The 25,445-nt window shown below is 37.4% G+C and overlaps 2 protein-coding genes across 5 annotated transcripts; one reads left to right on the top strand and one right to left on the bottom strand.

The window, feature by feature from the left end:
• Positions 1-192: 192 nt before the first annotated feature.
• On the bottom strand, positions 193-2,099 carry rasd2b (RASD family member 2b). The gene is made up of 2 exons (XM_055204092.2): positions 1,475-2,099; positions 193-1,044 (listed from the first exon to the last, which is right to left on the bottom strand). Exons 1-2 carry the CDS (start codon positions 2,097-2,099, stop codon positions 515-517), a joined length of 1,155 nt encoding a protein of 384 aa, XP_055060067.2. The 3' UTR covers positions 193-514.
• Positions 2,022-23,973, top strand: mycbpap (mycbp associated protein). 4 transcript variants are annotated; one of them, XM_055204079.2, is made up of 19 exons: positions 2,022-2,158; positions 6,767-6,879; positions 7,232-7,394; positions 7,477-7,583; positions 8,239-8,398; positions 12,007-12,101; positions 13,060-13,210; positions 13,884-13,993; positions 16,957-17,084; positions 17,180-17,288; positions 17,721-17,889; positions 17,966-18,153; positions 18,244-18,390; positions 19,962-20,063; positions 22,106-22,245; positions 22,514-22,620; positions 22,816-22,916; positions 23,500-23,607; positions 23,798-23,973. In XM_055204079.2, exons 3-19 carry the CDS (start codon positions 7,277-7,279, stop codon positions 23,882-23,884), a joined length of 2,127 nt encoding a protein of 708 aa, XP_055060054.2. In that variant the 5' UTR covers positions 2,022-2,158; positions 6,767-6,879; positions 7,232-7,276; the 3' UTR covers positions 23,885-23,973. The 4 variants fall into 4 exon arrangements, with proteins under 4 accessions (XP_055060054.2, XP_055060048.2, XP_055060053.2 ...); XM_055204073.2 differs by lacking the exon at positions 2,022-2,158 and adding an exon at positions 2,690-2,932; XM_055204078.2 differs by lacking the exon at positions 2,022-2,158 and adding an exon at positions 2,692-2,936.
• Positions 23,974-25,445: the final 1,472 nt, after the last annotated feature.

Here is a 25,445-nt window from a genome sequence, read left to right as displayed (position 1 = left end):
ATAACCATATGCAGGCAGTATGTGAAGGGTGTTATGCAACTATGAGAGGAGTCAAGGATTTATCATGTCATCTAAACACCCACATCCGCTTTAAAAAATGCATTCTTTTCATGAATGATTCGTGGTACTTCTGTATGACGTTTTTCAATAAAGCTTTCCACAAAATCACTAAATTGATCCACACATTATGCATCATGATGTAAAAAAAATGTTTTATTAAAAATCATAATATACATATTATACAATATTGCATGATAATGATTCAACTTTTTAACCATTTCCAATAGACAACAGTAAGATTAGACACCATATTTCATTTGAATTGTGAGAAAAACACAGTGATGCAAAATTTACAATAAAATATTTAAAAAGTCTTTCCAAATTAAATATAGCTTCCATCCTATGGGTGTAGTTGCATGTTTGTTGGATATCATTAAAATGTTGAACCTATTATCATGCTGTTTCTTTTCGCTTTAAATTAAAGCACATATATCTGTCTCTCAGTCTTTTGGTTTCACTGAATCTGACATTTGTCCAGTGCTTTGCTCTGCTTTCTATTGCCGTTTGGACCCAGAACCAGCCGCAGGTCTGTGCCAAAGCTCGGTCTGCGGGCCAGTGGATAGAGCGCACCGCATGGAGTGTCGCTCCCCGCACCCTTGCTTCCCTTGTTCGCCTGGCGCGCCGCCCGGAGCGCATGGTAAGACCTGATAGACACCTTGCGGTGCTGTGAAGGTCCGGTCTCGAGGGGGAGTCCACCGCGCCTCGCAAGCGCTTCAAACACCTGCTCCAGATTCGCACTGTCCTTGGCCGAGGTCTCGAACAGCGCGCAGCCGTTTCCGAAAGCGCGCAGCATCTCCGTGCGCGAGACCGCGTGCTGTTCGGAGGGCAAGTCCATTTTGTTCGCGCAGATAACAGTGGGCACACAGAGTTTATGCTTGGATCGGTTCAAGGCCATTTTGGCTGAAACAATCTCCGTGTGCAGGGCGCGCACCTCTTCAAACGAACTCAGGTCATCCAGACTGAATACGAGCAGAAATATATCACCTGAAACACATTAGATAGAAGATTAGTTTGGATAAACAGAACATATTCATAAAGCAACATTCAGTGTTACATCTTGCTAAAAGATTTGGTCGTGGTGATATCGTTGTGTTTATTATTATTATATATCTTTTTAAAAATGAATGTTGCTGAAAAGTGTTTTACATAGTGGTGCCATAAAATAGCTATTTTTCTTCCCAAATAACCTTTTAATAAAATAAGTTTGCATTACAAAAATCCGTAAAATAGAAGGTTTTGGAGATGTTGAAGGTTCTGATTTTTAAAACCGTGTAGTCCAAAAAAAAATAACTTTTTTGGAACCTTATACGTCCCTGAGCTTTGTGTAATTTGGGTATTTTCCTGCTGTATAACTTTTATTGTCTATAATGCATGATGAATAGATGCTATATTTTTAAAGTGTTGCTTTACGCACCGGTTAATATTGACAGTCTTCTTTTCGCAGGGAAACTCCTCTCCCCTGACGCGTCTAGGATGTCTATCTGATAAGTTTCCCCGCGGATGTGGTACAGTTTCCTGTGAAAGTCTTCACACGTGGGCTCGTATCTTTCCTCAAATTCATCGCGCAGGAACCGGCGCAGGATTGAGGTCTTTCCGACCCGTGGCGCTCCGAGCACCACGATGCGCCTGCAGATTTGTGGTTTGGTGCTTTGCTGGTCTTTCCCAAGCTGCTGGAGACGCGTGTGTCCGTGCAAAACCAGCGCGGTCAGTTGGTCCAGAGGTGATTTTTTGCACTGGCTTTTGTCCGTGCTCAGATGCTGTTTGTCCATACTGGACGCCCTCGCCACCCGGGCTTTCTTCTCCTGGTGCTTCAGCTGCGTCGTGGCTAGTTTCAAAATGCCCATTCCTGCTTTGGAGAAGGCACTTAGATTAAACTCGCTCGCGCCAGATCTTTGCGTCGCGTTTTTGTACGCCAAGAGGACGCCGGGTGAGCCGGTGGCACCAGGAAGCGCACAGCTCGTGTGCTGGATCACCTGCAGGCCGGTTTTGGAAACTAAAGCCGCATTGACGCTCTGATTCAGCTCCATGACCGGAGACATTTGATGGCAGATTGATGTGTTTGATATATTATGATTACATCCAACTCGTACTGTTTCAGGTATGTCAGTGCGCTCGGCCAGCCTGTGCCTTATATACGTGCGTCACACGTCATCCGTGTGATTGACAGGCACGGGGAGCGTGTACCCGCAGAGAACAAAACGTTTTCCAGAGCAGCGCACGATGATATGGACCAGATCTCATAATTGCTGCTGTCTAAAATCAATTTTAATTAGGCTATTGGTAAAGTTTAAAAGTCCATAATGTAATTGAAAATATTAGAACAGTAATATAAATAAATAAATATTAAAATGATTGAAAGTTTGTAAATATGAAACCAATAAACAATTTATAACATGTCTAAACTCCTTAGAAAAGGTTTTATTAAAGTAAAAGTGTAGCATGTTTTATTTTTTACAGATTTATATCCTGGTTTAACTGTAAAATTATGTTTATAATTTTGTAAAAAAAAAAAAAAAGTAAACAAAACTACAGACTTGCACTGTTTGTCAAGTTTGAGATGATGTGAAATTTTATTTTTAAGTGAATCTTTTATTCATGTACTTATATTTTATGTTCTCACGCTGTAGTAGGACCCTGCGCGTGCGTCCGTTGCCATGACAACACGCCAGCACGCGGAAGCGCTGTAAACAACGCTTACGGATCTTTAACCCTAAATACTTTATTTTTAACTACTTTCTAGACTACTTTTTACCATAATATATCTATTGACAGGTTTTATTTCGACTTTAAAAGATTTACATTAAAATGGCGAGTGTTTGCAAGTCAACCAGCAAAATCAATAAAAGAGAAACGAGGCCTCAATCTCCCTCAGGTGGGTATGAATATATCTGATCTTGTCTCTTTCATTCTTGTCTTTTATTGTCTTTTATATTAAACCTCGTATGATTACGTTATGATTTAATGGGTCATAAACTTAACTAGGTGAACTTTACACTTTTATGAGTCATTTTTGCAATGAGATTAAAGCATCTGTTGCTAATGTGTGATTTATCAGTTCACAGAGATGTCTCATCATCATCATCATCATCATCATCATCACACTTACTGTGCAAATATTACAGTCTTACTACAAATATAACTAAAAAAAAATGTACTATGAAAAAATCAGAAAGTTGTTGAGCTCATTCAGACATTTTAATGTGTTGATATGTGTTCTGGTCACTGTACTGTATATATACTTTGATGTATATGAATGTGAATATGACATAAATGGCTTATAAAGCATCTGATAAATGCCTAAATTGCACAATCAATGTAGCATCTTCACCAAATGTCCCATGATGCTTTGGGAGCTTTAAAGTGAGTGAGATGTTTCTGGTTATGTTTTTTTATATTTGGAGGCACAGGTGTCCCCTGTGAATCCTGCAAGCCGAGATTCATGTCAGATAATACAAGACGTTCTGACTCGCAGGAAAGAGCGAGAGACATTGCCGATATAGACATACACTAATGTGTGTGTGTGTGTGTGTGTGTGTGTTTGAATTGGGTAAAAAGTTATTGTATCGTTACCGTGGCAACGGCAATCCCTCTACAGGATGCTGAGGACATTGTATAACAGCATAGCAGATCTGAATGTGTGCGTGTGAGGTCAGTGTGGAGTTTAATAGTGACTCAGTATCTCCTATTAGCAGTGTGGGTTTCTGTTCCCTCTCTCTGTGTGTATTAGCAAACTTGTTTTCGATGTGAGGGCTTTTCCTTTGTAAAAAAAAAACATTGTGTGTATATATAAACATATACAGACACATACAAACTGCCCGTTCACGCATTGTTCGGATCCAGCACACCTTTAAAGTTTATTCCACGGCTAAAAAACGCTGTTGTGTTTGATCTGATATCAGATATGGTTATTTCCCCTCATTGTTTGATTTGCTGATATTTACATTGAAAGTTTGTCTTTTCATTTGTTCTGGGTGTAATGACAACAGGTGATTCCATATGGAAATAATACTAAGACTGTAGGGTTTTGTTGTGGGTCTCCATACATTGTGGTCATGTTCAGATGTCTGATTATTTTGTATATTTGATGAGCAAAGTAAAAAAATTGATGTGCACCTATTATGCCCATTTTTACCAGATGCAATATAAGTGTCAGGTGTGCCCAGGTGTGTCTGTGAGGTTTTAGCTCAAAACACCCCACATATAATTAATTAACGCCAAAATGTCCAAAATATCCCTATTTGGGTAGAAACAAATACATACTGTTTTGTGTCTGTACCTTTAAATGCAAATGAGCTACTCCTCCTCACTCCCTTACCAAAAGAGACAGATGCATTTCTATTACCCTTCAAGGTGCGCAAATTGACATTGCGAATTGAAAATACGGCCAATAGAAACAGGTAATTTGTTTCAAAAACTCCCATATATCGCAAAAAAAGTTTTTATGCTCACATGAGGTGGTTTTTGAGGCAATTTGGAAAAGGTGTATTTCACAAAACTGCAATAGAAACAGTTTATTCACATTTTTAGGTCACCTGATGCAAGTACCTGATATCACCACGATCACATAATTATTACTTGAAGATGACACGCCATATGCTAAAACTTCCCAAAAACATCTTAATACGTGTCTGCTCCCAAGTATAAGAGGCTTTTCTTGCCAATAATGTTTGAATAACACTCCTACATCTCTTTTTATTTAAAATAATCTACTAAGAAACACCTATACATTGCGGCTCTTAAAGCTCCCATAACACACGCTGTTTCTGCATTTCTGATGTTAATCTGAAGTACCTATAGAGTAGTATGACATCCTTTATATCTCTGAAGAGTCTTTAGTTTAATCAGATTTATAAAAGAAAGATTAGCTTTACCGAATCTTTCCGATAATGTACGAAAAAATGAAGAAGGAGGATTTATACCGCGGGAGGAGCGAGTACGAGTCATGCAACACTATACAACACTGTTTTAACTGATTCACTACATGTTCGTGTCATTTATATAATATGGACGCGACTATTTCCAACATAAGACAGAAGTCTTACTTACCACGTGCAACTCATGACCTGGTTGGGAAAATCCACCGCATCAAACACACATGCAAAACTCCGCTGCTTCCCCGGATAATAAACTATATCCATTGTTTCCATAAGGCTGGATGTCTTCTCCTTACATCCAAAAACACACTTGTTGGCACTTGTCGTGCCATTGTTGACTTTTGAAATTAAACAAAGCTGAGTGGCGTGATAAGCTGTTAGCAAGCTCTAGCGTCTCCCGCTGATTGACGGGTGGGCGGGGTTTCCGGGGGAAGTTTTCCAGGGGAAGCCCATATAAAGAAGTGATACGTATCGAAAACCCCTGAAACGTCAGTTAGAACCATAATCGAAAAAAATTTGCCGAAACTTGTACGAAGTGCATTCGGCACAGAAATACTCTGTAACACGTCCAACTGCTGTTTTGACACTTTGCCTGCGTTTAGCATGAGGAAACAACTCTATAACTGTGTTAATAAGTCAGAATGCTTGAAATACCATTAACCCCCCCCCCCCCCCCTTTAAGTATAAGGGACTTTCCTTGGCCTTAACAGTTGGATAATACTCTTACGTCTCCTTCATTAAAAATAATGCCTAGTGCAGTGGATGTGATATTAGTAAACCTATTGCATATCATCAATTAATAGAAATGCTATCATTTCGCAATAGTCTTTTGTCGACATTTAGAAAATAACGCTATGTTTTGTGCAAATTTGCAATGGAAACGCAGCTAGTATGCGCTTTCATTTAAAGTAGATCTGATTCCTGTAAATACAGTTGGAGACAATAGTATCTCATTCTTGAGATATGGCAGAAAGTGTACACCTCACTGAGGGTGTAACCTGTGGTAATGCAGAACTGTCAGTCAATGACTGTGGGCAGGGCTTTATCAATGTGATGTCACATTAAAGAGAATCAAAATGGCGTGTCTAATGACACTGCTTTGGTTTAATGGGGATTTTAAAAAGGGGGACGTTTTTCTTTCTTTGTAGGGTTGTTGTGTTCAAACACTGCCAACACTCATTGATGTCCAAATACCTTCTAAAAGTGAATTTTGCATAGTAGGTGCCCTTTAAAGTCACACTTGACAGTATCTAAATGTCTCTGTATTAGATGCTAAAATATCCAAATAGATGCTGCTGAACCAACGCAATCTCATGTTAATTTGTATTTTACGAAGTGCCTAATTCGTATCACCACACCAATAAGTTTTTGTAGGATTTGCTTTCACGCCTATGACATGATTGGGGTTAGGGGTGGGGTTTCTTTATTATAATAACAATTAGGTTTTTGTACAGTTCACTTCGTACAAATTCATATGAATTAGCTAACTTGTAAAATACGTATACAAATTCCCATGAGATCAAGCTGGATGAACTAACATCTACCATCAGCTAAAAACATTTACAAAGGTGTCACATCATTATCACCCTTTAAAAAATTAACTATTTAAATACAAAAACCTCAAAAAGCATAGTAATTACAGTTAAACTAGGTTAACCACGAAGTAGGCATGGCATTGCTACATCAATCATATAATACATTCTGTAGGGTAATTTTATGTAGAAAACATTAAATGCACCTGTTTACATATTAAGACTGAGGAGCTGCATAAGTTTGTGTTGAGCCCCTTATCAACTCTCATTCATGTCTCATCCTGTTTTCTTCTTTGTCAGATAAGAAGCCAGTAAGAGAAGATGAGATCTCATCTTCTGACTCGGATCCGATCTCCACTCTCAATGAACATGACATCCAGAATCTGAGCATCACAGCACAGGACCTGGAAAGGGTGTGTATGTGTGTTATATAGTACATTATATTCACACCGACATTGGTTTCATCACTGAAGGCTGTATTGTTAGTGGTAATGGGCATTCATCTGTCTGGATGTTCTAATATGTTTGGTTATCAGTACTACTGGCAATAGCTTCTGAGATTCTGAATGAGATGTTTTTCTACAAAAACATGTCCTTCAGTAAACTTTCCTTTTCCATGAATGAATTTGACAAATTCGATGCTGCTGCAAATTACTGTCAGTGTCTGGAGGGGCTTCTATGGCTTCTTCTGTATTTTTATCTCCTCATGATGACATATGTTTGCATTTTGTGTTTTTAGTTTTCTTGTATCTCGTATCTCTGCAGCTGCGAGTCCCTAAACCCCCTACGGATTCTGGGAAACCCAAATCAATGACCCGTGTATATGTCCGTAAGACACGCCCTCCAGACGAGGTCAGCAGGAAGGTTTGGGTCACCGTAGCGAGACCTCTCCCACAGGATGCTTCTCCTCGGCCTTTCGACTGCACAGGTAACATGGGTTTGAGTCCTGCAGGAAAATCAGTGTGATTGATGTTCTGGAGTTTAGAGAAATTCATCTGAAACGTTTAAAGGTCCTGGTGGGCCACGGTTTGACACACAGGGGATGGTCCTACCGCACAGCATTCTGGGAAGCCTGGAGGATTTTAAGAGAGAGATGGAACTGAGAGGTGACACAGAGGTGAGGACAGGAGAAAAAAATTAATTTCAATGCAATTTTTCCAATAAAGTAAATTTGTGGTACTAAAGGAATTGTATGTAGATTATCTTGTTAAAAAATACTAAATTGAAACTTACTTACAAAAAACAATATATATTTTTTGTGAGACATTTCGACAATTAGCATACATTGTAGGTATCATGTTAATTATATTAATATTCTAAGCAATTAAAATATTAAATTATAATGTAAATGAAAATATTTATTTACAGTGGTGGCCGGTGACTTCTTTTTCAAGGGAACACAATGCGAAGCTTGTCACATGTATTTAGCCCCTAATGTGTGTGGCTCGTCATGTCAAAATATGTGTTTGGCGCGTCATGTGAATCTATGTGCATCACATGTCATGTCAACATATGTGCCTGCTGCATACGCTTCGAAGTGGTTTATGATTAAAGAGACGCTCACGTTTGCCAGATATTTAGAGTTAAGTAGTTTCTTGAAAGTATTTTGTGAACGTGAGCGACTCTTTTATCATAAACCCTTTCAATGCGAACCACCCACATGACACTCCGAACACATATTTTGAACTTGTGCCCCTCAGAAGAGAAGTCACTGGCCGCCACTGTTTACTTATAGTATTGAGACCCTCTTGTGTTTGGATGCTTTTTCTCAGCTGTTACAGAAGATCCAGAACCAACAGAAACTTGCGACTCATCCGGTGGAGCGTGAGAGAAACGACGACCAATCCAAAATTGAGTCACAACAAAGCCACGCCCTCCAGCACTGGTACCGGCACATGGCTGAGCGACGCAGACAGCAAGACTTTATTTCCCGTGAGTCTCACCTGTTCGACTGAAAGTACCTAGTTGCAGATAATTTTATGTCCCAATGTGACTTTTATCGCATTTCAAATTACAAGCAATTTCAGGGGTCAGAAATCCATTATTTAAATGTAAAGGCTTCATATTGTTTAGCTGGACCACCTGTAGACGTGTAATTATCAGATGTCATTCTAAGGCCATGTGTCCACCAAAGTGTTTGAACCAAGGGGCAACCTTCTGGTCTCTCTCGTGAATCCAACACAGAAGTGACTAATGCTGCGTTCAGACCAGCCGGGTAGAGGCGTCAAGCGCGAGTTATTTCAATGTTAAAGGTCACGTTCTTCCTGATACCATTTTTTAAACCCTAGTTAGTGTGTAATGTTGCTATAATAGCATAAATAATACCTATATAATGATAAAGCTCAAAGTTCACTGCCAGGCGATCTATTTTCTTCAATAGAATTCCTCTTTAAAAGCCTACAACGAACGGTCGGTTTGGACTACAGCCCTCTATTTCCTTTAATGGCGTCAGTAAAACAGTTCGTTGACTAAACTCCGCCCACAGGAATACGTCAGTCACCAGCTTTGGCTCAAACTGCTCTGCTAAGCTAAGCTGCTATCGAATCACAACACACTAAACAAACTACACAATCAGAACTTGTTACGTATTTCTGAAGGAGGGACTTCACATAACATGGAAGACATCAGCCTGTTTTGAGGACGGTGAAAACAGCGCTATACAGATAAGTAAATTGTGTGAAAAATACCGCAGTTTTTTTTACACGTGAAACATGAACACATGTTATAATGTGCACTATAAACACAATCAAAGCTTCAAAATCACAGACAGAACGGGAGCTTTAAGTGATTTTCAATGTTCAATGTAAGAACACGTTGACGCGTGTCTGGAGGTCTCACGGCGCGAATAAGGCGTTTAGCGCGGCATTGTAGATGTAATTCCGGCTCATTCGCGCGTCTAGTTTGTGCGAATTGAGCATTGCGTCAGCAAATGCACAAGTTGAAAAATTTGAACTTTGTTGGAAAAACGCATCACATTAACCAATCAGGAGCTTGCTCTACTGTAATTGAGTGACGTGATTACAGGAAGCGGCTGGAGTTGCAGAAGCCCCTCTTATGACACAAATTTCCGCATAAATGTCTTGATGACTAGAATTTCACTTAAGTGACAGGTAGATGTTTTATACAGTCTATACAACCCCAAAACAGAAAAAGTTGGGACACAGTAGAAATTGTGAGTAAAAAAGGAATGGACTAATTTACAAATCTCATAAACGTATATGTTATTCACAGTAGAATATAGATAACATATCAAATGTTGAAAGTAAGATATTTTGGAATGTCGTGCCAAATATTGACTCATTTGGCATTTCATGAGAGCTGCACATTCCAAAAAAAGTTGGGACAGGTAGCAATAAGAGGCCAGAAAATTAAATGTACATATAAGGAACAGTTGAAAGACCAATTTGCAACTTATTAGGTCAATTGGCAACATGATTGGGTATAAAAAGAGCCTCTCAGAGTGGCAGTGTCTCTCAGAGGTCAAGATGGGCAGAGAATCACCAATTCCCCTAATGCTGCAGCGAAAAATAGTTTTCTTAGTTTCTCAGAGAAAAATTGCAATGAGATTGAAGTTATCATCATCTACAATGCATAATATCATTCAAAGATTTAGAGAATCTGGAACAATCTCTGTGCGTAAGGGTCAAGACCGGAAAACCATACCGGATGCCCGTGATCTTCGGGCTCTTAGACTGCACTGCATCACATACAGGAATGCTACTGTAATGGAAATCACAACATGGACTTTGGAATACTTCCAGAAAACATTGTCAGTGAACACAATCTACCGTGTCATTCGCTGTTGCCAGCTAAAACTCTATAGGTCAAAAAAGAAGCCATATCTAAACATGATCCAGAAGGACACGCGTTTTCCCTGGGCAAGGCTCATTTAAAATGGACTTTGGCAAAGTGGAAAACTGTTCTGTGGTCCAACGAATCAAAATTTGAAGTTCTTTTTGAAAAACTGGGAAGCCATTTCATCCGGACTAAAGAGGACAATGACAACCCAAGTTGTTATTAGCGCTCTTTTCAGAAACCTGCATCTCTGATGGTTTGGGGTTGCATGAGTGCGTGTGGCACGGGCAGCTTACACATCTGGAAAGGCACCATCAATGCTGAAAGGTTTATTCAAGTTCTAGATGCATATGATCCCATTCAGACGTCGTCTCTTTCAGGGAAGACCTTGCATTTTCCAACATGACAATGCCAGACCACATACTGCATCAATTACAACATCAAGACTGCGTAGAAGAAGGATCTGAGTACTGAAATGGCCAGCCTGCAGTCCAGATCTTTCACCCATAGAAAACATTTGGTGCATCATAAAGAGGAAGATGCGACAAAGAAGACCTAAGACCGTTGAGCAACTAGAAGCCTGTTTTAGACAAGAATGGGACAACATTCCTATTCCTAAACATTGGTCCTCCTCCAGCTGTTCCTTGTATGTACATCCAACTTTTATGGCCTCTCATTGCTACCTGTCCCAACTCCCCTTGGAATGTGTAGCTCTCATGAAATCACAAATGAGCCAATATTTGGCATGACATTTCAAAGTCACTCACTTTCTGCATTTGATGTGTTGTTTGTGTTCTATTGTGAATGGAGTATGAGTTTGTGAGATTTGTAAATTATTCCTTTTTTGCTCACAATTTCTGCAGTGTCCCAACTTTTTCTGATTTGGGGTTGTAGATTAAACTCAACTAAAAAAGCCAGACCCTTTTCTAAAAATGCAGACTTTGGGCGCTTGCCAGTGATTAGCTCTTTGGTTGTCTTTTTACCGGTAATTATGCTTTGTTAATCAGTTGTTGTGCCATAAGCACTGGTTGGTTGGTATGGTATTTGTCCCACCCCTCCTTTACTGTGATTGGATTCTGAATGAAGTGACATTGATGACATCAGCGTTTCAACCAAAGTTAAACATTTTAAACTCTTGGCGGCTGGTAAAAACCACTGAGCATTTAGGGCTGAGCTTGTAAAAAACTCTCTGCACCTTCCCAAGCGCCGATATTTTTTACAGATGCTGCGCTTTCATTGGTAACAACTAACACAAGCTGACCTCAGGACGACTATCATTTTTACAGTATGTCTGTACAGAAACTCCAACATTCACAACCATATATATATGTCTACCCACTACTAAATGTCATGAGAAATCTTTATATAACTGGTCTTCTTTTCTGTGTTTGGTTTTATCTCCTTATATGGAGAAGTTAACCAGATGAGTCAGTTGGATTTAAAGCCCCCTCCTGACCAAATCAATGACCATCTCTTATAGCGTATATTTATATGCATGTGCATCCTACAGTGACCATACAGTTTATCATTACATAAAAACATAAACACGCGCACACTTCAAAACATGGGTTTTGTAATGGGATTATATCCTGCATTAGTCTATTATGATGACATTCATCTCATCCAAAGCAAAAATCTTCAGCTGAAATTGAATTCGCAAACACAAAGAGGAGGCACGTTGGCGGTTTGGGTACTTTACATGCGAGGTGAAGTAATAAGCTTTATTGATATTGTGTGTGTTGTAGGATTACTGCAGAAGCCAGTGGGATATCTGTTGATGAATCAGTCTAGCAGATTCAGACAGATTCAGGAACAGAGAGATCTCATCAACAGAGGAAATGTAGGACCAACATCTCTGTCTTCTCTTGTCTGTCCATCACGTTTTCTTTATACACCGTCTTAAACGTGTAGGAAGCATTCGCATTCAGGAAAATTTGTATACAAATAATTGCATCCTATCTTAGACAAGATTATTTATTTTAATTAATAAACATCCATGCATAAATAAAACACAATTACGCAAAATTATATTTTTACATTTAGATGTTTCGCAGATGCCTACAGTAACTGAATGCATTTAAAGTGATAGTTCACCCAGAAATTATGTCAGCCTCTTTCTTTTCCAAACCTTTATAAAAGAATTGTTCTACTGTACACAAATGAAGATATTTTGAAGAATGTACCATTCCGTTCCATAGTAGAAAGAATGATACCATGAAAGTGAATGGTGCCCCAGATCATAAACATTCTTCAAAGTGTGAGCAACATATGTGATTACATTTTTGGGTGAACTATCCGTTTATTTGTACATTTTGCAAGTATGTGTGTTTCTTGTGGATCGCACCTATTACCTTTTTGCTACTAATGCAATACCAATGGAGCTACATGGCACACCCACATAGCATCACCATCATTGACTTAACTTTATTGTTGCAATGGCTGGCTTGTAATAGTTTTTATTACTGTCACATTGTCTGCAGTAAAATCTCTGATTAGTTCCTCCTTGACATTTGAAAGTTTTTGCTTTTAGGTAGGACACAGTTAGTTCTGAAAGCTAGCCATAGCAACACCAAGGTCACTGTCACCTGAATTACACTAAAAGGTACATTGAATAAAAGTGTTTGATAAGACATTCACACCGCTGAAACATTTTCTTTAACCTAAACACCACATTATTTTTTCACTGAAATCATTTGAAGTGCTTCTAGAATTTTTTTGTAAAAGAGAGGAGAAAAAAGAATCATCAATTTATTAAAGGATTTAATTAAAGTAAGTTTTGACTTTAATGTCTCTGTCAGGGTCGGCACGCGGGCAGTGAGTTCTGGAATATTCCCCAGCATTTTGGAGACGAGCTGAGTGGAATAACAGCCACCCTTACTGAAACGGAGAGGGGAAAGCCTCCACCCCTCACTCGCATCGGACATCCTCACGCAACACGTCTGGAGTCAGGTACTAAACTAAGGCCAATGTACATCAGCACAGATCTGAAACCAGTGACATTTCTTTAATGTCCCCAATGCAACATTGAGTCTCAGTGGGTTTAAACATAAAAACGTTTCAAAAATACAACTGTAGTAGCAGATAAACATCTGAAAATACCTGTGCAAAAACATTTAGGAAAAACTCACCTTTTAGATATAGCCTAGGGCTTTTAAGGCAATGACAAACTGGTACTCTATAACATCTTTTCTCACAGTGCAACATGGTGTCTTGCCAAACAGACACGTTTAACATGAATAAATGTGTTTTCCAGACTTCGTAAACAACAACAAATCTGTTTCACATGTTCTGTCTCTATGGCAACAGTCTGTCCGAAAAATAATATTTATTTTGAACATCATCATCATAACTGACTGTGTTTAATGGGGAGAACACGGACATCCTCTATCAAAAATAATACTGGATGCAGAATATACACAATATATTGATTGTTGTTGATTCACATGCTTGTTTTTTTATAAAGGATGAGCCGTTTCTGATTCAATCAAAAGAAAGGAAATAGATTTACCTGCATTTATGAATGGGTTTTGAATGGGTTTAGCATACAACTAAGAGTAATTTTCACCAGATGCATTTGTGTGATATTTATATTGATGTGCATGCATTGTTTGTGTGTGTGTAGGTAACTTCTTGTGTGATGATGTTAACAGCAGCTGGGATCGGAGTTTGTACCTGCAACAGCGTCGCCTTGAGCTCAGGGATGCACAGAGAGACATCAGCTTTAGTCCACCTGTAAGACACAAACACAAACTTTTCACTGAAGTTTTTTCGTATGACGTGTCTTGACACAGGAACATCTGAAATGTTTGCCTTCATTGCGGAATCCCATTCATTTTTTATTTAATTTCACATATAAATGTGGCCTAAATGATCTAAAAATATAGGAATCCACTCAATTTTTTCATGCTTACATGTGTTGTAGTCGAGTCAAGAATGAGTCCACTGGTTTGTGTGTCATGTCCGATCTGTGCCACATTAGAAAACAAACATCTGGATGGAGTTATTTTAAACATGAGTGTAAATGCAGCAGTATTTGTGACAGATCACAATGCAGATATTACAGTGATATCACTTTTAACAACCACATTCTTGGTCATTGAGACATTTCAAACTTTATTGTTACATTTCTTCTAGTTTATAAAACAAATTATACTGTAGATGCACCTTAGATTTGAATTATACAAAACCAAGGTTTGCAGTTGTACATTTTCTGCAGGGAAAAACCTGTTGTCCCTTAACCTAAAGTTGTAACAACAAAGCTAACAGAAAAGAGCCCAACAAAAAAAAACACTGATCACCATAACTGTGACTTTTTTTCTACCACAATATTTTTACAAAACATTCAAGAATAATGTTTTATACCAGTTTTAAAATAGTAGAATGTAATGTAGAATTTCTCTATCATTTACATAATAAGAAAATAAATTCTGAAAATATACAAAAGATTGAAACATGACATGGACATAATGTTTAAAAAAGTTATAATGTAACATTCATCTAACATTTACACAACCAGTAAGCCTTCTTAAAACATAAAAAAACTTTTTATGTTGGCATAACAGTGTTTCTTAGAACTTTTTGACTCTAATACCCTGAATTGGTTAATAATGAAGTGATTTATAAATAGAAATAAATTTGGTTGTGTATTGAGGGAAGAATCATCACATTGGTGAGTGAAGTAGATGTTTTGCGTTGTGATTGACAGGTTTACACAATTAAGCTCCTCTCCAAACCTTCCTTTAGATCTCAGTTTCCTGCATTACAACACAAAAATTTATGAAAAATCATTCGAAATTTAAAATATGATTCTTCTAAATCACCCAAGACCCCATTTTCCAGCGAGACGCACTAGTTGATTTCAGTCACGCTTCTGGTTTTTAATCATACGTCTTGTCAGCACAGAAAACACGTGTGAAACGTGAATCAGATTTAACACGGCATGAGTTTCTTACAATTGGGTTCCATTTGTTCCATTTAGCCACATCTATATCCATTTACAGGTGTAACATCAGACCTACTCGATATACTGCTTCAGTGTCGCACTGTCACGTGAACTGTTTTCTGTCGGCTGCGCACGAGAATCAACGGCAATTAATTTGACATCATATTTGCCGACACATGCTGTTTCTATAGAAGAAAGGCCATTCACAATTTAATACGCAGATATCACACACATACAGCCGACCAGCAGTGTAATGATGCTTGTGTTAGTCTGTGGTTATATTATTAACTCAACAGAACATCATGTACAAGCAGAACAGATGTGTGCATTGCCAACAGTCATTATCAACACATAAACACAAAATAATATACATGAGCACGTGAAAACACACACATACTTGTGTATGTTTATTAAATGGATGTCTTGGGTTCACTTCTGTTGTATGTTTTGTTTGTGAGTTATTTGTGTAGCATGTGTGAGTGTTTGAGATGGACCGTCTTATTAGGCACTAACTCACAGATCGTCCTGCTTTGTCATCATGAGAGAATGAGGACACTTTAATAAACCGAGTGTAAGAAAGAGAACAGAGACAGTCTGTGTTTATACAAACACTACAACATCTGTTCTGGAGTTATGTAGAAGAACAAGTTGATTTGACTAAACATTTATCATTATGAATATTTATAAAAGTATTGGTGTGGTACGCTGCTGTTTTTAGGTGTGTGCGCGTGTGTGTGTGGTGTGTGTGTGCGTGCGTGTTTGCTCTGTTTGTTCTTATTGGACTGACTGTACTTTTCCATGGACTCTTAATGCACCAAACTCTTTATCTGCAGATTCAAACAAACATCTTACATTAGCATTACAAATAATCCATTAGGTTCAATGGGGTATTTATTTCTCAACTTATTGAACTTCTTTTAATGGAGCTTTTAGTTTGTCTCATCTATGCAGGTTTAGTCTCTTTGGAGCATTTTTCAATTCATTCTTAAATTTAATTGCTAAATAATAAGTGCATTTCTCAGAAGAATTTGTAGAAACTGTACAACGTCATGTATTTCCTGCAAATCATGTAACTAAAGTAAATTTTTACATTTTACATCAGTGAACACGTCAGTCCCATCAAAATGACAAGTCATTGTTCATCATGAATAAGAGAGTCAAAATGTTTTGCCATGTTGTCAATATACCAACATATTACACACATTGTGATTTTAAAAAGCATATTTTACAATAAAAAAAGTAAAAAATTACAAAACATGTCACATTTTCTGTATCTCTAAATTTCAAGATTCAATTGACAGCAATTTATCAATTCAGTTCACATGTACAAAAGACAAAAAAAGGTCAACAATTTTGCATGAAATGCCTTATATGATGAACTACTTCCTAAATGTTTCATTCAACAGAAACCAGTACAAAGTATTTTGATAAAAATGCAATTGAAAATGTAGCAAACAGCAGACAATTGTACATAATCAACTGCATTATTGTATCAAAGCATTTGAAATTTGTCCAAAACTATGAGAATTTGCTTTTATGTTGTGCATAACTGAATTGATGATGTGGACGTTGAACAATGTGTTTTGAAAAATTAATTTCTGATCTGAGAAAAAATGAATGTAAAATATTTGGTGTTGTGTTTGGTATATTATAAAATCTCAGCATAGTTTATGAATGTTGTACAGGAAACATTAGTGTCTGGAAGAAACAATTGAGATCTTTTGTGATTTTTCATTCATGTGGGTTGTTTCAGGACATTGATGGGCTGGAGGTGGTTGGCTCAGGTCTGCCCTTCACCTCGACATCAGTGGGATCTTCATCTTTACTGGATGAGGAAGAGAAGGAGGAAGAAGGGAGTCCTAAAGACCAGAAAGAAAACATGTAGGACTAAATATTGTCTTTAACCCTATTGTGGTTGTTTAAGGTTTGCTTTTTATATTCTTTGAATAGTGGTTATCTTTTTATCTCCCCTCCAGAGATCCTCTGGCGCTGTATGATGATGTCATCATGGATGTTGAGCTGGTTCCTGCTCTGAGGTTTTGTGGAGAACTAGCTCGCTGGACCGGCACCAAGTCCTCCCACCAGGTGCAGAGAGAGAGGAGGAGTAGGGTAGTCAAAGGGTGGACTGTATGACCAAACTGTTATATCACCATATGAGTCATTATGTATTACAATAAGTTGGATTAATTTAGTAACTTTAAGTAAAACATTTAAGTAAAAAAAACTAAAGCAAACACTGATCCCCATAATGGTGTTTGTTGAAATTTGTATATTTTTCCAATATTAATGGAGGGTGCAAACATAATGTTGATTCATTTGGATAAACATTGACAAATTAACAATTTTTAACATTGTTTAAATAGTTGCTTGCTATCTGGGAAGCCTGTGGCCACACATTACATATTAATGACTTAAAGTTACACATCATTTTTGGAACAGCTGTATACTTCGTGACATTGTTTTAATGTAATTACACAACCTTATTTTGTGTCTGTGTGATTGTGTGTGTTTGTATAGGGACAACGGGGTGTCACAGCGAGGTTAATGTTTGAGACAGTAACAGGAGAAAGTGTGAGCAATGATCTGGAGTTAAAGAATGAAGGCAGTACTGCCATTTACTACAGCTGGGAGAAAGTGACTCAACCACAAACACACACTCAACACTTCTACTTTAACAACACTGAAGGTAAACATGCACACAGACACACACACACACACATGCGCGCGCACACACACAATATGATTCGCTGTCTGTCTCTCAGCTGTGATATTACCAGGCAGCACCAAACACATCACAGTCATCTTTAAGAGTGCATCTGCGGGCATCATGACTGAAGTTTGGCAACTCAACACACACCCTGTACTGATGGGCGGAGCTTCACTGCAAGTCACATTCAGGGGTGTGGCCTTGGACAAGGACGGAACCGCCTACCAGAGAGCAGCACTGGAGGTGTGTGTGTATAGATAGAGTATTTATACATATAGTGAGATGTGTCTGTGTGTGTTTATGATGAAATTGTGTCTGTGTGTGTGTGTGTAGAGAAAGCTCCAGCAGAAAGAAGCAATATGGTTGTGTAGATGGATCATGAAGGATGTAGTCAGCGGGATTTGTACTCCAGACAGGCCAAGCTCACCGGATGATCTCTACATAACAGAAGAGGAGCAATTCTACACACAAAATCCTAATGTACGTTATTATCATAATACAAACCCAGCACACCATTGTACAAAATAGTCATCTTACTTAGAGGTGACTCACTAACATGTTTGCCGTAATATTATGCTGAATCACACAAAGATTGACACCCTGTCCTCTTACTATATCAGGGTTTTCCAAACTGGGGTTCATGAGGGAATTGCAGGGGGTTTGTGAGTTGATTAAACATAATTAATTACAATTAAATCATGAAATGTAAATAAATAATTTAAAAATAGAAAAGGAAGAAATTTGCTAAAAAAAGAGAGAGCGCCTAGATTATCTGTCGATCATGTGCACAAGAAAGTTGCGTTCCTTGCCGTGATTTATGTCCATGTCCGATATTCTTAAAGTCGCCATGAAATGAATTGAATGAATGAATGAATGAATGAATGAATGAATTTTTTTTTATTCTTTTCTTTTTTTTCTTCTTCAGAACATGACCATTAGTAACCAAACATATTATAACAGAAAATGAACAAATAAAAAATCTCAACATGTTCAAAAGAAATGAAAAAAAAAATGCAAGTAGCGATTGTTTTATTTTCCACGTGGTGACGTCAGAGTGAAACGACGGCTTCTGAAATGACAAATTTAATTCGTCCATTGAAAATTGATTTGATAATTGGAAGTTGGGTCATGTTGCTATTTACTTATCGCTGCAATCTTTTCCTGGACCACGCACACCTGCCATACCATATGACCGGAAGTGTAATAAAACACAATTAATTACAATTAAATCATAAAATGTAAATTAATAATTTAAAAATTAAAAAAAAAACACTTATTAATATCAAAATATATATTTTATTTGTTTAATCTTAATATCATGATTATTACACAACACTACAATGTATTAGAAAACTGAGAACTTAAAATGTTTTCTGTCTAATAACAGGTAAAAAATAACAATAATTATGTAAAAAACTTTGATAGAAACTTCAAAATTGATGAAAATTAATGTTGTTGTTTTTTAAGTTAAACATGCAAAATGCTATTAAATATCTTCAAGGGGTACTTCAAGTAAATAATTTAGGTCAAGGTTATGTATTATGGGTTTTATATATATGAAGTTGTGAATTTTTGTTGTGTTTCCATTTGTGATCTTGAATGTGCGCGGCAAAAATGTCATAAACTATACACAAGCACAAAATCATGTTTGTTAAACACGATCAGCATGCTTAAAGGGTTTTATAATTCACAATTAAATGAATTTAATTTAATTCTCTTATTTTTTGCTGTCTTTCTGTCTACCATCTATTCACACACAAACCTGGCAGAGAGATGAAGGACAGCGGTAATCATTTGTATTAAGTGGATAATTGCTTGAGTTGTGTAATTTAGTCCAGAACATGTTTCTGGGTCTCAGGGAACAGCTCAGCATGTGTTGGGTCCCACGTGTACCCGGCAAAGTACAGCGTTATTGAACCTTGGAACTGACAGACCATCCTCTCCAAGACGATCAACCTGAAACATGTTGTTCTTCTAATCATACTTCATGTTTTGTAACAAATTATAGGTTTTTTTCTGTGTTTTTCTTTTATGGAAATATTTTTCTACAGTTGCAGTACCACCGTGAGCCTGTGGAGGCGCTACAGAGGTTATGGGAGCAGGTCAATAGGTCAGGGCAGGCGTGGGATCTGTCTTTGAACACCTTTAGACAGGTAATACACACCGACAGGGGTGCAGTTTAAATATGATAAAACAATTGAATAGATTTGGTTAATTTGCTGTTGAGTGGATCATCAAGATCTGTCATGAACAGGTGCAGGTCATAATACAACACAAAATCATAAAAGTACAGTAAAATAAATAAAAGTATCAAGGTAAAGGAAGTATATTTTTGTTTATTTAACTAATGACATTTTAGGTGCATTATTGTGCATCGTCATGAAAGTAATGCAAAAAATTGTAATGCTCTAAATGGTCTTCATTTTATAAAAAAAAAATATTTATATATTTAGTAAGGAATTATTGATGGGTGTGCATTATTTAAACAAAAACAAATTAGCGTCGCACACCTGAAGTCAATAGATAGGTGCGTAGGATAAGACGACAAAAAGTCTCAAAATATACAAAGAACAATTTTTTTATGAAAGTTGCGTTGCAACATTTCGATCAACTGATCTTCATCAGGCAACTTATTTGAAAAAAAAGCACACCGAAGGTGGTAATGCGCGTAGCTTAGTGCCGTGACAGGGTTTTACAGAAAAAATTGTCAACACCAGTGGAACATTTCTCAACCAATCAGAATAAAGCATTCAGTAGCCCCATGTATAATTAGTGTAATGGTATAATTTTTATTATAGGCTGAACAATAATAATTAAAGTAAACTAAAAGTTTTTATTAAAGGTGTGCTGTGTAACTTTTTAAAGGATCTCTTGACAAAAATGCAATATAATATACATAACTTTATTAACAAAGACCTTAAATACTATAGGAACTGTATTGTTTTTATTACCTTAAAATTATGCGTTTTTATCTACATACACCATGCGTCCCCTTAAATGGAGGTCGCCTTTTCGTGCCGCCATGTTTCTACAGTAGCCATAAATGGACAAACTGCAGTATAGAGCATATTTTGTCACTACGTTGTCTCAGACAATGACATGTTTGTCCTGTGGTGGCACCCGTAGCTTCTCTACGCGTTTCGATAAGTTGTGGACTGACCCGTTGGTTGCACTTCATAGTCGCAACGCAAGATGACATTAAAAATCTACACACAACACCTTTAAGGCATAAAGCTCTGCTCATCGAAATCTTTTTGTGTAAGCTTTATAACTCATACAATTATATTATTATATTATACGTTAAAGGGGTCAAACTGTGAAAATCTGACTTTTTCCATGTTTATGTGCTATAATTGTGTCCCCAGTGTTTCTATCAACCGAAAAAACGTGAAAAAAACAACCCAGTAACTTTGTTTTGGTAAACCATTCTCTGCAAGCATGTGAAAAATTAGGTTGTTCAGATTTTGGCTGTTTTGTGATGTAGGGAGCGAGTCTTAATACAATAATACTGCACTATCCAATCACGGCACTGACATTTAGTGCAGAGAGAAAGAGAGAGAAAAAAATATTTGACAGCACAATTGAGTCAATTTATAAGTTAGATTCATAAATTATCTGTGGGCTATTTTAAGCTACAACGTCACATGTGCGTTCTGGGTACCAAAGACTTATTTTGCATCTTTAGAAAAATCTCATAAAATGATACCTTTAAAGGGGACAGAGAATGAAAAACCATTTTTACCTTGTCTTTGTTGAATAATGGTAGTCTACCCACATTCACAAACATACAAAAAGTGCTAAACATCTCTGTCTCATAGAAATTCCTCTTTTAGAAATGTCAGCCAGAAAACAGCCCAATCTGAAAAACTGATGCTTATGACATCACAGGCATCCAACTGCCCCTCCACTTTAAAATAATTGGCTACATTTTTTGAGTGGCAGCAAATTTAGCCAATCAGTAATGAGATTGCAAGTTAAGCCAGTAGGGGGAGCCAAATATGTGCAAAACCACTTGTTTAAAATCCCCTACCCTAATATAGCTATCTGAGAGAGGTTTTTAGGAAGCTTCTAAGGCATTACAGACCCAAACAAAAAAAAATGTGTCTACGTCACATCACAGAACAAGGATAAATACTCCGTTCATTCATTCTATGTCACCTTTAAAGTTTAAAACCCAGTGTGTGATGTCCATCAGATGGCGCTGTCCCTGCCTGAGACAGATGAGCAGACAGATGGTCCGAGCAAAGAGACGTGCCTGAGTCAATATAACTTACTGTTGAGACAATTACAGCGACCGCAGATATACACGTCTCCTTCAAGGCTACACAACATCAGGTGAGAGACACACACAACATCAAGTAAAAGAGACATACAGTATACTTTATATACTTTATGATATCTTTACCTTTTACCATATTTTTGTAATAAATTTGTGCCTAAAAGTGAGCTGAAACTGTTTAAACCATGTATAAAATTAATAGATGTCTCTGTGAAATGTCATCATTTAAAAATATAAGTGATTGTGTGTGTGTGTGTGTGTGTGTGTGTGTGTGTGTGTGTGTGTGCGTGCGTGCGTGCGTGCGTGCGTGCGTGTTGTTTATAGTCTGCAGTTATGGAGAGAGCTGGTGGATGGTTTGGTCAGCGAGTCTGTAAGGTTGAGAGATACACTGGGACTTCCTGAAAACAATGTTTGGAGTGACATCCACACCTGTGAGTACATGCACACATACATTATATATTCTGACATGCATGTGCATACAAACATGCGAGTGCACAACCTAAAAACATGTTTAGGGATTATGTGCACTAAAGAAGTGAAATATGTCCCAAACATTAGGTAGCAGATGTAGTACAGTAACACATTTTTTGACTTGACAACAACACAAATCTCATGATGATCCACAGTTGAGCAGATGAAGAATGAGGAGGCGGAGCTGAAGAGAGGAGGAGGAGTGAACCTGCTGAAAGATGTGAAGAAAGGAGGAACCAGAGCTGCAGTGATGGAGGTGCAAATGATGAACAGCAGGGGGAAGCAGACACAACAGATTACAGTCGAACCATTACAGATTTTTTACATTTTTATGCGTTTTACTGCAAGACCCAGATTAACAGTAGCATAATTGTTTATTGTACCTTAATGTACAAACATTAAAATGATTTACCATGAACACATTTTTGCAACTCAACATGTATTTAATGCAGTCTGGGTCACCTGTTCTTTTATCGTGCACAGTTTAGGGCATCACACAAGTCAGTATCATTAGAGTACTGTATGTCTCTAGTATTAGGTTTAGTCAAAGACAGCATAATGTTTCCGATCAGAAGGTTCTTGTGTTCGAGATCGTGCCTACATATGTGTTTCTAGGTAGGCAGCTCACTACAGTCTTACCCCCTTCGCTGACTCATGTGCGTGGGTTTCACGGTAACGACTCTCAGTGGAGAACAGGTGCATGTTTTCACACGATGTGACCGTCCCGTCTGTCCGTCTCTCTTTCTGTCTAACATTCACAGCTACTGTATAAACACTCTAACACTTAAAAATATGTGCAAACACACACGCTCATTTTAAAACTGTTTGTGTGTGTTTAGGAACGTGGGAACGTGCCGGAGGAGATCATGGATAGAGGAGAGAGAGAATTTAGCCTTGATGTTGACACGCACACACATCAGCTATACAGACGACTGCTGCATACACAGGCATGAATGAAATGCACAACAAAGCTGATATAGATGCCTGCTGCATGCACATTGCCAAAACATTCTTAACATTATTTGCATGCATACATTTAAAATGAGTAAAAATGGAATTTAACTTGAATAAAATGAATACAATTTTCAGTCACATAATTCAAATTGCACATAATGTGTGTGTGTTTGTGTGTTTCAGGTGTCTGTGCTGATGAAGAGGATGATGGATTCTCTGTGTGATCTATTCGAAGAGGCTCAACAAGACTCTTTCAAAACATTTGAATAACCTTCACATTTCTGTCTGCCTTTATACTTTTTACAGTAAACGAACTTCATGGCAGTTCTGCGATTATTAAAGGTCTTGTAGCATGAAAATCGGACTTTTCAATGTTTAAGTGCTATTATTGGGTCCCCAGGGCTTCTATCAACCTAGAAAACGTAAAAAAGATCAACCCAGTAACTTAGTTTTGGTAGACCATCTCTGCAAGCATGTGAAAAATTAGATCATTGAAATTTGGCTCACCTAATGGGGAAAGTTACTTTTAAAAGTAATGCATTACAATATTAAGTTATTCCCCAAAAAAGTAACTAATTGTGTTACTTAGTTACTTTTCATGGAAAGTAATATTCACGTTACTTTTAAGTTACTTTTGCGTTACTTTTTCTTGACCTCTTTCAGGCCTTGCAGGTGGCTTTTTTGACTGAGAAGTTCTGCATTCAAAAATTGCATATGTCAAGCTCTGGCCCAACATCTTCTCTGACTGAAACTGTTCCCGCTATCTACGTTAATACGTTCAGTTTAATGCAGTACATTTTTTTACATCAAATTATTTAAACTGAAAAGTAACTCACATTACTTCTTTTTTTAAAGAAATTCAAATATTTATATGTACATTCATAAACTAATGCGTTACTTTACTCGTTACTTCAGAAAAGTAATATTATTACATAATTTTTGTCCAAGCATGTGAAAAATTAGGTCATTGAAATTTGTATCTTCTTATGATATCATAAGGGGATCTTATTACAATAATACTGCCACTTAATCTGCACTATCCAACCACAGCACTGCCATTTAATGCAGAGAGAGAGAGAGAAAATAATTGACAGCACAATTGAGTTTCAATTTGAAGAGTTTCGTTGCAAAACGAGATAACTCCGTTTTTTTATTTTTTTAGAAATCTAGTTTTTTGGTTGTGCATTCCAATTAACATCAATTCAACTGCTGTTGGTTTGATTTGATTTAAACCTTCATAACTTCAAATATACAGCTAAGTTACACCATAAAACAAAATAATAACATGATAACATAATAATAAACATGTTTTGACAAAAATGTAAAAAAATGGATTTATCTCGTTTTGCAACGACATTCTTCATTTCAACAAACCACCATTATGGTGATCAGTGTTTGCATTTCATCAGCTCATTTGCATTTTAAAGGACACACTCAAAATGGCACATTTTGCTCGCACCTACAAAGTGTCAATTTTAACATGTTATAATAAATCATCCATATGGTATTTTGAGCTAAAACTTCTCATATGTACCCTGGGGGCACCAAAGATTTATTTTACATCTTAAAAAAATCTGACATGGCACCTTTAAATTTGTCTGTTTGGTTTATTGAAAATCAGATTCAGAAACTGTCAAAAGATTATTTATGCAATTTTGGCTAAAGCAAGGCCACATTTGGTCTGAAAGTCTAATCTGTCATTTAACTGTCTCTGTTTTTGCTTGCTGGGAATCAACTCACCAAATAAATATTTCAATAAAGGACAACATTTATATTCAGGGGTGCTGTAAAGGGGGGGTAAACAATGACGATTCTCGGGGCCCATGAGTAA

Source organism: Misgurnus anguillicaudatus, chromosome 3 (assembly GCF_027580225.2).
Source record: "Misgurnus anguillicaudatus chromosome 3, ASM2758022v2, whole genome shotgun sequence".
NCBI classification, from domain to species: domain Eukaryota; kingdom Metazoa; phylum Chordata; class Actinopteri; order Cypriniformes; family Cobitidae; genus Misgurnus; species Misgurnus anguillicaudatus.
Note: the sequence above shows the minus strand (reverse complement) of the source record. Positions and strands in the feature narration are given on the sequence as shown.

What these genes read in the sequence shown, in the direction of transcription:
- rasd2b (XM_055204092.2), bottom strand. Translation starts at nt 2,099, where the DNA reads ATGTCTCCGGTCATGGAGCTGAATCAGAGCGTCAATGCGGCTTTAGTT. An exon ending in AAGACTGTCAATATTAACCG is followed by an intron (nt 1,045 to 1,474) that starts GTGCGTAAAGCA and finishes AATGTGTTTCAG; the next exon opens with GTGATATATTTCTGCTCGTA.
- mycbpap (XM_055204073.2), top strand. Translation starts at nt 2,866, where the DNA reads ATGGCGAGTGTTTGCAAGTCAACCAGCAAAATCAATAAAAGAGAAACG. An exon ending in TCGGCCTTTCGACTGCACAG is followed by an intron (nt 7,395 to 7,476) that starts GTAACATGGGTT and finishes AAACGTTTAAAG; the next exon opens with GTCCTGGTGGGCCACGGTTT. An exon ending in ACCAGAGAGCAGCACTGGAG is followed by an intron (nt 18,154 to 18,243) that starts GTGTGTGTGTAT and finishes GTGTGTGTGTAG; the next exon opens with AGAAAGCTCCAGCAGAAAGA.